Here is a 12444-nt window from a genome sequence, read left to right on the forward strand (position 1 = left end):
AGGGAAAAATAACTACGAAAGAAAAAAAAAATACAGGAAAATTTTCATATCTTTTGTGTGGGGAACATGTTATAGGTGAGGTTCTCCCAAAACCAGGCTCTGAAATGGAAATTTGTGTGCAAGGGAGCTCTTCAGATTCAGTACTTATGGAGGAAGAGAAGGGATCAGGATTAGGTAAAGAAGCCGGGCTGAGATACAATTACAATGAAGCCTCATCCAGGCACTGGGTGCAGGCTGACCCCCATGGGGGAGGTGACCGGGGATGCAGGGTGGCTCTCTTAGGCTGAGAGTGACCCTCAGAGAGGGCTGCCGGCTTCCGTCCCGAGGAGATCTCATTTGTGCAGTGCACAATCCACACTTGAGCAGCATGGATCAATTTCTTCTTGTACATTTGGGCAGCAGCTCCTCCAAGATCCCACAAGTATCTTTTCTTAGGGAAAACTTACAAAGGGAAGATTAGTAGAATGACTTACAGCTTCCACTGCTGCTGCTGGTCTTGAAGCCATAACTGATACTCAGTGTCTCCTTCTCTTTCTCAGTCCAGATTCCCCGTGTCCTTCACCAGAACCCCAGCGAGTTTGGATGGCTTACTTGTTGAGGTGAGCCAGACCCTCATCTGAGGGTCCAAGCCTCTGATCACTATGCACTTCTTTTTTTTAATTAAAAAAAATTTTTTTTAACGTTTATTTATTTTTGAGACAGAGCACAAGTGGGGGAGGAGCAGAGGGAGAGGGAAACACAGAATCGGAAGCAGGCTCCAGGCTAAGAGCTGCCAGCACAGTGCCCGACGCGGGACTCGAACTCACGAACTGCGAGATCGTGACCTGAGCCGAGGTCGGACACTTAACCGACTGAGCCGCCCAGGTGCCCCTGATCCCTATGACTTTTCATGCCATGGCTATTGTATTCATTTGTCCTCAAAACCGAATAAGGGGGGGCGCCTGGGTGGCTCAGTCGGTTAAGCGGCCAACTTTGGCTCAGGTCGTGATCTCGCGGTCCGTGAGTTCGAGCCCCGCGTCGGGCTCTGTGCTGACAGCTCAGAGCCTGGAGCCTGTTTCAGATTCTGTGTCTCCCTCTCTCTGACCCTCCCCCGTTCATGCTCTGTCTCTCTCTGTCTCAAAAATAAACATTAAAAAAAAAATTAAAAAAAAAAAAAACCCGAATAAGGGACATAGATGCTTGCACATTCTGCAGTGCCAGAAAATAAGAAAGCGTTCAAGGAAAAAGCCCAACAGTGATGGGAGTGTGTCGAAGAGAGGCAGGAACGACGTGAAAAGAATTACCTCTGGCCAAAGCTGAAACAGTGGGGGGGGGGGGGGGGGAAGAGGGGAGGAGTATTGGATTATAACCTGAAGTTTAAAATAAATATCTACGAGCCTCACTGATATAAATATTCGAATGAACTGGGGGAATTGACAAATCTCTCTTTTAAAAAGAAGTTTATTTTTCTTTATTTTGAGACAGAGATAGAGAGCAAGTGGGGGAGAAGCAGGGAGAGAGAGGGAGACAGACTCCCAAGCAGGCTCTGTGCTGTCAGCGCAGAGCACGAAGCGGGGCTTGAACTCAGGGACCATGAGATCATGACTTGAGCCGAAATCAAGAGTCGGACGCTTACCTGGCTGAGCCACCCAGCTTCTCGGAGACAACTCTCTTTTATAGAAGAATTCCAAATAATTGATGTGGGTATTCTACTCTAAAGAAGGTGGGGCTCAACTCCCCATTCCTTATATACAGGCTGCGAATAATGATTTCCTTCCAAAGAGTACTTACTGAGTGGAAAGGGGAAAAAAGAGTAACCTTACAGTGGAGAAACATGACAAACATTACTTAAGTCAGGTGATCAAGGTTAACCTCAACTCTGATAAGTCATGTACCCTTGATATGATGTACCCTTGATATGATGTGATGGAAATGGCACTTAATCTCTGTGGTCTTCCTCCTCCAGTCTAACCATGAGCAAAACATCGGACAAAACCACGGTGGGGGCGGCGGCGGGGGGGGGGCACTTTACAAAACACCTGACTAGTACCCGTCAAAATCGCCAAGGTCATCGAAAACAAGAGAAGTCGGCAAAACGATCATAGCCTGATGACCAAATGCCATGTGGCCTGCTAGATGGGATCCTGGAACCAAAAAAAGGACATTAGGTAAAAATTTAGGAAATCTAAATAAAATGTGCCATACTAATGTAATATGTTGATAGCAGGGGAAACTGAGTTAGGGGGTATATGGGCACTTTCAGTGCAACCTGCAACGTGTCTGTAAAACTATTCTAAAATGAGAAGTTTATTTATTCTTATGTATTTATTTATTTTTTTAAGATTTTATTTTTAAGAAATCTCTACACCCAGCCTGGGCCCGAACTCACAACCCCGAGATCAACAGTTGCACGCTTCACCAACTGAGGCAGCAAGGTGCTGCTTTGCACATATTTAAAATAAATTAAAAAAAAATGCTAGAAGAATTATCTTGTGAAGCTTGGTCTTTGGTGCATATTACCCAACTATCGAATAAAGATACGCCATAGCCCCAAAGGTGGAAAACAATATATTAATTTATTTCCAAGACAATAACATGGAACATCATGAAAAACAAGGATGGGTTTAGAAGTTTCAGCCATCCCTGGAGGCTAGTGGAAACCCACTTGCCCAAACACTACAATCTTCCAATATTAAGGTTTTTAAGACACAGAGATGGACCAACGACAGACATGTAAACATCTTCTATTCCCAAAGGCTTCTCGTTCTAGAGGAGAACGATCCAGTGTAAAACGTGTCTTCTTCTCAGGTGGGGTCATTTAAAGAAGTTGAAAGAAAAGATGATTTTTAGACTCATTAGCTCTAGATGGGTTCCTTATGCTTCAACCCTTTACCACTTTGCACAGTTCCGTCTTTTTCAGTAGCTGGACAAAAATAAGGCTTTACTTCAAAGGCATTCCCTTAAATACAACGAACATTCAACAGACACAGTGAGAGGAAAAAAGGCAAAACCGTGTTAAGGGTATCATTAGCTGTAGTTAACTTTTTTTTTGGTGAGAATAAATAAATATTAAGGAACTCAATGGATGTAGGAATACAAAAGTAGACTTCACATTTTTCTGACGTGATAGGACATTTTCTCATATTAACACTGACACTGCTCTTAAAACCTACCCTCTCTGGTATACTAACTACGGCTTTATTTCACCTTCTCAGGAAACTGAACTAAGGAGACCAATAAGAACATCCCAATCCTCAGAGAACTTGTTTCCTAATGCTTATCAACAACCTCTCTAAGCCTTGCTTAATTTATCTGCAAAATGGGGGTAATCGTGTGAGCCTCCCAAGAGTGTTTGTAAGGTTTTAATGCAATGAGCCCGCTAACAGGCCTCAGCTTCGGTCTATTCCTTCCCTTCTTTCTTTGGAATGGTCTCTGATTTAGACCCTCATTTCTGACTACTCAGATCCCTGGCCGGACAGCCCAAACTACGACCCTGGATGTGAATGCGTTAAAATACAAGCAATCTGTGAGATTCTCTAGAGCAGCCTTCCCCACATGGATGCTATTATCAAGAATTTCAGACGCAAGTAGCTTCTGTCTTACTTTTCTCCTTGTCTCAAGCACATATCTGGTGTGTAACAGACGCTCAAGAAATATTTACCGTGTGCTGAGGGAACGAATTGGGTAAGAGAACGGGACAAGGGATAAGCGACAGAGAAGCTCACTCACAGCTGAAAGCTCTTAAAAATCTAGGCACTCTTATCAGCACCAAGCATTGTAAAGCTACTCAGAAAATACTCTGGAGTCCTTAAAGTGTCGCGGCATAGAGTCTGGATTCCATTTTTCAGGTAAGATCACTTTGGTGGGGGGTGGAGGGTGGTGATCCAAGAGGCGAGTGATTCATTCCTGAGGGTTAGAGACTTGGGAAGAGAGCCATGCAACAGCACCTCAGTTCTAGAAATATCTTCCTTCTGTGGGAACTTTTTAGCATTCGCCATGGAAAACAATGGAAGAGGGACCAGAGTACATTCTGACCCACAAGAAAGGTCCTGTTTCCCTGGGGTCCCTTTGCCGAAGCAGCCACCAGTGACTGCTGTCTGATAGCATATCCCGCCTCTTGTCAACGACTTACATTCTGTACAGACCTTCAGACACGGTAAGCTCACCGTGCTCGTGTTGAAACTCAAGAAACATGATCTAGTTCTCCATTCTAGCAGCTCAGGTTTTAAAGGAGATTGCTGAGGTGCCCAGGAAGCTGTTTCTATGCCCGGGGGGGCCGCTGAGCAAAGAGGAGGGGTATCCATGAACGCGTGGCTACGGGTCTGGCATAAGAGATTCCTTCTCCGGGGAAACACAGTTCCTATTTTCCTAAACAGTATTATCTATAGCTCTCCTTTCCGTGAGAGCATCTCTCTCTCTGATGAGTATCTGGTGCAAAGGTCTGACGCCAGTTCCACTGGCCAGGGTTCCGATCACGAGCCCGACGTGGAATGACCGTTAAGAGAAGGCCAGGATGCCGAACTTGCCAGCATCGACCTGCGCAGCCCTCTTGATTGCACAGTTCCCAGTGCCCGGCGGGGGTTGTAACACATAATAACCCGACCAGGTCCTGCAGCCGTGACCTCGCGGCTACAACCGTTACTGTAAGCGGGGCCGGGTTCTCTCACGAAGAAAAGGCCGCGGCTGCCCTCCGATCACGGGTTAGAGTGGCTCAGAAGTACCAGCTGGGTTGGATCACGGTTTCGCTCTGATTCAGGGTTCTTTCTCGAAGCCTCAGTTCCAGGCATTCCACAGTGAGGGGGTACGTAGTCAGCTCAAACTTGTTAGCAAAGAGGCTGGGCGAATTGATCAACCACTTCAAGTCCCCGTTTCCATAGATACAAATGCCGTGTACGTAGCGGCCTGCAGAGGAGAGAAGAAACCTTCAGAACATGCCTGGTCTGGAAAGCTGGGGGTGGTGAAGGGGCGCAGCGGCAGAGTGGGGCCTGTCTACTGAGTAGCTAACGCTGTGCCCGGTGCTCTGGGACTCCGTATGACACGGGGTCGTGTCGGCCCGGCCCACAAGGAAGTGAAACCCCTTCTGGAAAGCTAAGGGGGACACATCGGTGCTTGAACAACAGGAGGGTTCAATGATATGAGGCAAGAGCGGCCACAGGCATCGTGAGACGATTCATGTGTTCTGGCCTGAGGGTTATGGGTAAGAAGTTCCAGAAGCGGACGGGTGGGAGAGGTCTTTCTGGGAGGCACCGGTCAGACCTCTTCTTTGAGCCGGGGCTTAGTCTCTCCAAGTGCTTACGTTCGTCTCCTCTTAGAGGAGAATCAACCCCACTGATGTGACATGTCTCCACACGCCAGCTTGACTCCCCTCCCAATCCCCGCCACGTCTTTCCCGTGACACCCACACCACTCCTATTTTTTCAGCGCCCTGGGCATTTCTCCCCCTTTCTCTCACAGCCCCCACCCCTGGTAGCAACTCTGGCAGCTGCACCTTCAAGATCGTCGCAGAATCTGATCGCTTCGCACCGCGTCCGCTACTCCCGTCCCGGCCTGTGCCACCTCTATCTTCCCGCCAGAGCTGTCACAATAACAACTGGGTTCTACTGTCCCCACCTCCGCCTGTTGGTATGTTCTCAGCACCACGGCCACGGGGACTGTTCTGCTCGCAAGCACACCATGATGTCGCCTCATCTCATGTGCACGCACAGCCCAAATCCCAGCAATGGCATCGAAAGCTCCTGAGTCTGGCCTTTGACCTCCGGCCCCTTGCTCACCTGATTACAATGCTTCCCAACGCTGCTCATTCACTCCGGCCGCAGTGGCCTCCTTGCTGCCCGCCCCCCAACCCCCCCACCGCACACCAGGCATGTTCTACCTGAGAGTCCACATAGTTCTTCCTCCCCAGGCAGCCCCCTTCCACCAGCTTCCGCCAGACCTCCCGCAGACTCCCTCTCTCACCACCCCAGGTATCTGCCTCAAGGCCGAGTTCTCAGGGAGGCCTCCTCTGACCCCCTTCCGCCTTCCCCAATTCATTTTTCTCTTGGCTCTCGCTGCCAACGGATAGATTGGTATGTCAGGGCCACGAACGCAAATATTTGGCTTATTGTCTTTCTCCCTGGCCTGGGATGGAAGGTCCAAAGAGCTGGAACCGGAGGCCCTTTTGCTGTCCTCTCTGTCCCAACCTGCATCCGGGACAGTTCCTGGGAAGTATTAGGTGTTAAATTAATAGCTGTTGAATGAAAGGATGGAGACGAATGAGTGGAGAGTTAGTGGAAGGACAGAACTTGGCCGGCAGGGGGGGCGGGGGGAGGTGGCATCAGGGGCATGGATGGTGGCTTCATTTGGGGAAAATGTGCAGGGGGCAGATTTTCTCTACAAGAGAGAATTTGGTTGGCAAGGGGGTTAGAAAAGGAATGGGAAGAAGTTGAACCTCTTTTCTAGAGGTTTCTTGGCGCGCACTGGAAAGACTACGGTTGACTGACTTAAACTGAAGGGCTGGGCCTTTTTTAATCCCATAAATAGGGAGAGTCTTTGAAGAGGTTTGAATGGAAGAATCAGAGGGTAAATTGGGCTTTAGCAGCATTAGTTTTACAGAGCTTTGCAGGGTACAGTTAGAAATCCACCACGAGGCCGCAGTAATAACGTAGACCAGAGAGCTGGTTCCAAGTTCATGGCGTTGGCATGAGTGGGAAAGGAAGGGTCATCGAAACAGAACAGAGAGAGGCTGACAGGATTAATGTCATTAATCGTGATTCATTTAATACAGCTGGCAGGAAGCACAATAGAGAGGGGAAATGGATGGGGGACAGAAGCCAGAGTAGTGGGCAGTCGGAGATAACTGGGGAGTGAGAACGGAATGCAGGTGCATAAGCACACCCATGCTTAAGAAAACAAAGTGGAGAGACCATTTCAGGGCGCGTGAACTAGAGGCTCACAGACAACGGGGTCTTCAGGCTACAGGCGATCATGACACTGAAGGAGAAGGAAAAGGGCCAGCACGAGGGCACCACTGGGACGCAAGAAAACAAGGGGATCCCTTAAAGGAAACCCGCACATAACCGAGACCCCGGATGGGGACCCTGGTTGTGAGGATGGGTGACTTTTCCTTCTCGGGACAGGAAGGAACAATGAGAAGCATGTGTCCAAAATACCCTGAGATGGTGGAAGGGGACGGCGTGACAATCCGGTAAGGGGATTTGGGTCACGTGTCTTGAAAGTTCTTCCTCAGGTTGAAACCGTTACCTTTTGGGGTCCGAAAGGCCGTTTGGGCATAGGATTGAGAGTTCAAAGCAAGCAGGAAAGATGAAAAGAAGTACGTCGGGAAGGGCACCGGGACAGTTCTGGAACAGTCCCCAGCAATGCTCTGGTCAGGGAAACACAAATGGCCAAAAGCAGATGGTGGAAGTGATTCCATGTGTGAGTTGGCCTTGTAGGGTCAAATGGCAGGGGAGCCTGGTTTGTTCGTGAGAACAGCAGGGGACGGCTGATCCAGTATAGAGGCTGGAAAAGGAGTCCTCAGAAGGATGCTAGCAGAAGGAGGAAGCTGGGACCGTTGAAACTCTGGCAATCCCAATTTTATTTTATTTTATTATTATTTTTTTTAACGTTTATTTATTTTTGAGACAGAGAGAGACAGAGCATGAACAGGGGAGGGTCAGAGAGAGGGAGACACAGAATCTGAAACAGGCTCCAGGCTCTGAGCTGTCAGCACAGAGCCCGATGCGGGTCTCGAACTCACGGACCACGAGATCACGACCTGAGCCGAAGTCGGCCGCTTAACCGACTGAGCCACCCAGGCGCCCCAATCCCAATTTTAAAAAAGCAAACACATCGGGGACTTAGGTGGCTCCATCGGTTAAGCAACCGACTCTTGATTTCGGCTCAGGTCATGACCTCAAGGTTCGTGGGTTGAGCCCCGCGTCGGGCCCCACACTGCTTGGGATTCTCTCTCTCCCTCTCCCTCTGCTCTTTCCCCCTCCTCTCAAAATAAATATGTAAACTTAAAATAATAATAATAATAATAATAATAAAGCAAACGCATTTCAAACAACAACACATTTTAGGTGTGGGATATAGCAATAAACAAATTGGTCAAACATCCTAACCCTCTTGGGGCTTCACTTCTGTTCTGGGGAGAAAGACAGTAAAGATATAAAGTCTGTAAGTCAGTGAAGAAAACCAGCCGAGTAACAAGAAATTGTCACCAGAGATGGGAGCTCCAAGTTCCAGACCGTAGAGCTAGAGTATTCTCTGTGATTCTAAGGGCCTATAAAGTAGGTGCGCATCCACGGGTTTGGAACAAATCCACCACTCACGACCAAGGGGGAAAGGTCCGGATTGTACTCCAGACTTGCAAGCACTGTTCTGCCTCCTCTGGGTTATGTCTTTTCTTTTCCCCATCTAGTGGTTTGGGGGACAAACTATTTTTAGGTTCGGAACCATATCAGGCTTTCAGATGTTCACCGGCATCACAGGCACTAAGAGAAGAAAAATGAGACATTTGTCTCAGAGGCTTGGGCTACCCAAGCTGTGTACCCTCTGCAGGTTCCTGGCTTGGAGCTACTCTCATGGGCCCACCTGTCGTGTGATAAGTAAAGGTCCCTATAAAAATGGAAACCTGACTAGCTGGTACCTTGTCTATGGGGTAGGGCCTGGATACAGGTGAGGACAAGGAGAATGAGAGTAAGGTTCTAGGGAGGGGCAGGGCTTGGTGCTGACACACAGAACAGAAGCTTCCGTGGTAGAGGCCAGAGGCGCAAAGTAATGACGTCACAGGGGTCCCTGCCGTGGCGGCTGAAGTCTTCCAGTGTTACAGCTGGAGAGGAGGTGGAGAAGCAGATCAGGTGACCACAGCAGTCCCACAGGGAGGACGACAGGGTTACAGGAGGACTGTGGAAAAGGCAACACATCTCAAGTATTGGGACCTCGACTAATGGCCATGGTCTCTTTTCTAAAGAAGTCCCCCAGAGATCAAAGAGCAAAGCAACCTTCTCTCCACTCTCTTCCTGCTCCAAGGAGGGCAGGCTGTGATGAGAATGCAGGCAGGGGGCGGGAGATGTCCTCTGGGGAAAATGTGGGCTGATTAAGGTAAAGAGATGAAGACGCTGAAGAGCAGGGTGTACGGGACGAGAGCGTGTTGCCATCTTCAGCAGATGGGGACCTCAGGAAGACACGAGAAGGGCGTGGGGTGTAAATCTGAGACAGAGCCTTTAAAGAGGAAATCAAGTGAAAATGAGGTCACACAGGATGGGCCCTGATTCAATATGGGTGGTGTCAGTATAAAAAGAGATTGGGACAGAGACGCACACAGAAAGAAGACCACGTGAGGACCCGGGAAGAAGGCGGTATCTCTAAACCTCTCAGAAGAAACCAAATCTACAGCCACCTTGATCTCGAACTTCGAGCCTGCAGAACTGGGAGGGAATAAGTTCCTGTTATTTAAGCCATCTGGTCATTCATCCTAGTGAATGAATACCATGCTGAGTAGGTACCAGACAGTGTGAATGGAATGTATGCCAAGGGCTGATAAAAACACTTCTTTAGAAAGTTCTATCGCAGGGTGGCCTGGGTGGCCCGGTCGGTTAAGCGCCCGACTCTGCGTTTCGGCCCAGGTCGCGATCTCACGGTTCTCGGGTTGGAGCCCTGTGTTGGACTCTGTGCTGGCAGCGTGGAGCCTGCTTGGGTCTGTGGTGAGACCATGACGTCACTTCTCATCCTGACCACTTCCCCTCCTCACCACCGCACTCCCAAAAGAAAGAGAAATAAATCATGTGAAGACAGCAGAAACTAGCAAGAAAATACCATTATAAGTCGAGCCCACCTCTCAACCCCCTCAGGAATCATGAGCTGGAGCATGTCGGCGAGACCCCGAAGTCTCCTTTTCAAGGCCCATGTCTTCAAGCCTCTAGCTACTCCGGGAACTCGGATTGTTTTAAATACACAAGCAGTTCTCTCCGCGAGAACCCCTGTATTCCACAGCTACCTCCATGCCAACACCAACAAGCAGTGTGGCCTCAAAGAGTGAAGTGAGTGCCTCACCATGGCAGCCTCCGTGTTTATCTTCCATGTCCATCCACTTTATAGCCCTGAGGTTACCGGTCCACGACGCATTTGGCATGGAGCCCGGGACACCTGGAACATTGATAAGGGAGAAAAGCAGACATGAGAACCAAGACAGAAGGGTGTCGATTGCATCAGTGAAGCCTCCAGGTCATGTTCACTTTTTCACGACGTTATCTTTCGCGTTAGATTTTCCATCACTGGTGCAAGACCTCAGAAGCTCGTGGTGTGAGTAGCTGGTGGTTATGAGCTCTGCCTTGCTACCAGTAAAAATACATACGCACATATAGGTGTTTTTTCATAATGTGTGCCCAAGCCTGCAAAATAGAGGTTAAGAAATACCGTAGCAGGAAACCGTAATGCAGATGGACAAGTTGAGGAGTTTTGGGTCATCTCTCAATGGCCTTGAGCTGAATTCACTTTCAATCCTAATATCACAGCTATTTCGGACTTTCCATGTGACCTCGATCTTAAAATGAAAGCTCAGGAAACAGGCTACCCTAGGTGCTAAGCACTAATTAAGTGAACTTGCAGTATGAGGCATACAGAAGGGAAATATCTTGCTTACTACATATAAACTCAAACAAATCCCTTAACACACGATCCTTCTTTACTTGTTAAAGTGCTTCTTGAGCATTTGGTGTTGCCGAGCATTGTGTGAGGCCCTGGGAACAGAGAGAGAGGAGACAAGACGTGATTGCCGGTCACCCAAAGAAGATGAACAGTTGACCCCAAGCAGGAAGTTGTGAGCTTTGAGTTTTTCCTAGGAAGACTGGTGTGCCCCGACCTCCCCAACTTCTCTATTTCTTTCAGGTGTTCTTTTGGCCAGACGTTTAGTTGCCGACCCACTACCCAATTAGTTACCGGATTCACCTTTGAAAAGTAAGAAGCCTTGGGGCACCTGGGTGGCTTGGTCGGTTAAGCGTCCGACTTTGGCTCAGGTCATGATCTCACGGTCCGTGAGTTCGAGCCCCGCGTCGGGCCCTGTGCTGACAGCTCAGAGCCTGGAGCCTGCTTCTGATTCTGTGTCTCCCTCTCTCTCTGACCCTCCCCCATTCATGCTCTGTCTCTCTCTGTCTCAAAAATAAATAAACGTTAAAAAAAATTTAAAAAAAAAAAAAAAAGAAAAGTAAGAAGCCTTGAAGAGAGGAGAGGACAGCTCTAGAGGTCGCCATCTTGCTAAGCAGGGCTTTTCCTCCTTGGCATTATTGACACTTTAGGCTGGATAATTCGTTGTTGTAGGGCCTCTCCAGGGCATTGTAAGATAGCAGCATCCCTGGATTCCACCCACCAGATGCCACTAGTACACGCCCCCCAGTTGTGACAATTAAAAACATCTTCCGGTGTTGCCAAATGTCCCCAGGGTCGGGGGTGGGGGAGCAGAACTGCCCCATTTGAGAAACACTGTGCTAAACTATTTTAAATAACCCTCTCCATCTCAGTAACTTTTGCCTACTCCTATTGAATAGTTTTACCCCAAGGTTCCCATTATTGGAAAATAAGTACGTGGGAATCAAATGCAAATACAACAAAAGAAGAAATATTTTGCTTCATAAGAGCTCCGGCAATTTTCACCAGTGCGCAATGCAATCTGAATGTGATTCTAATGTATTGACACAGGTATGACATGTGTACCCAAACGGTAACAGTCCCTTCCTACAAGATCTGGTAGGCTGAATAATACCACTCCCCTCGACATACGCTCAAAGAAGTCCGAATCCTAATCTCTGGAACCTGATAATATGTTATATTACAGGTGAAAGAGAATTCAGTTTGCTAATCAGCTGACCTTAAAATAGGGAGATTATTTTGAATTATCAAGGTCAGTGCAATGCAATCACAAGGGTCTTTAACAGTGGAAGAGGGAGGTAAAGACTTAGTCTTTTTTTTACTATTTAAAGGTAGAGGAATGGGGTAAGGACCATGGTCATTAGAAGCTGAAAAAGGCCCAGACCCTACAGAAAGGAACGGAGACCAGCCAATGTTTTGGTTTTAGTCTGGTGAGACCGTGTCAGAATTCTGTCCTACAGAACTGTATCATAATACATCTATGTTGTCTAAGCTTCTAAGTCCGTGGTAGATTGTTACAATGGCAAATAGAAAACTAATACACATACTAACTAGACAAAAACTTACTCAAGATGATAAGTATTTTTTCATAAGAAAAAAGAAACTGGGCAAGACCAATAATTTTCAAGAAGTTTAAGTGGATTGGGCACATAAACATGTTTCCTCTTTAAAAACACTAATAAAAATGTGCATCTTCAGAAGAAAAAAGCTCTGTTCTTCTGCCCTGATGTCACATGATAATTATATGATGCTCTGAATCAAGAATTGTACCAAGGTCTCCCAACCAAAATTAAATTATGCAAGCCTTTCCTGTAAATAGCATGAATCCTTACCCCCAAG

At 47.8% G+C, this 12444-nt stretch overlaps 1 protein-coding gene across 4 annotated transcripts in view; it reads right to left on the bottom strand.

Annotated features, from left to right (window-relative positions):
• Window positions 1–2536: 2536 nt before the first annotated feature.
• GCNT2 (glucosaminyl (N-acetyl) transferase 2 (I blood group)) overlaps window positions 2537–12444 on the bottom strand; it is an 83884-nt gene continuing 73976 nt past the window's right edge. For all 4 annotated transcript variants that reach the window (XM_078446653.2, XM_078446654.2, XM_060614815.3 and 1 more), the window contains 2 exons: window positions 10015–10107; window positions 2537–4881 (listed from right to left, as the gene is read on the bottom strand). In XM_078446653.2, coding sequence (XP_078302779.1) covers window positions 4691–4881; window positions 10015–10107 — 284 coding nt within the window. In that variant the 3' untranslated portion in view covers window positions 2537–4690. The remainder of the gene's footprint in view (window positions 4882–10014; window positions 10108–12444) is intronic.

This window comes from Panthera onca, chromosome B2 (genome assembly GCF_046562875.1).
Source record: "Panthera onca isolate mPanOnc1 chromosome B2, mPanOnc1 haplotype 2, whole genome shotgun sequence".
Taxonomy (NCBI): domain Eukaryota; kingdom Metazoa; phylum Chordata; class Mammalia; order Carnivora; family Felidae; genus Panthera; species Panthera onca.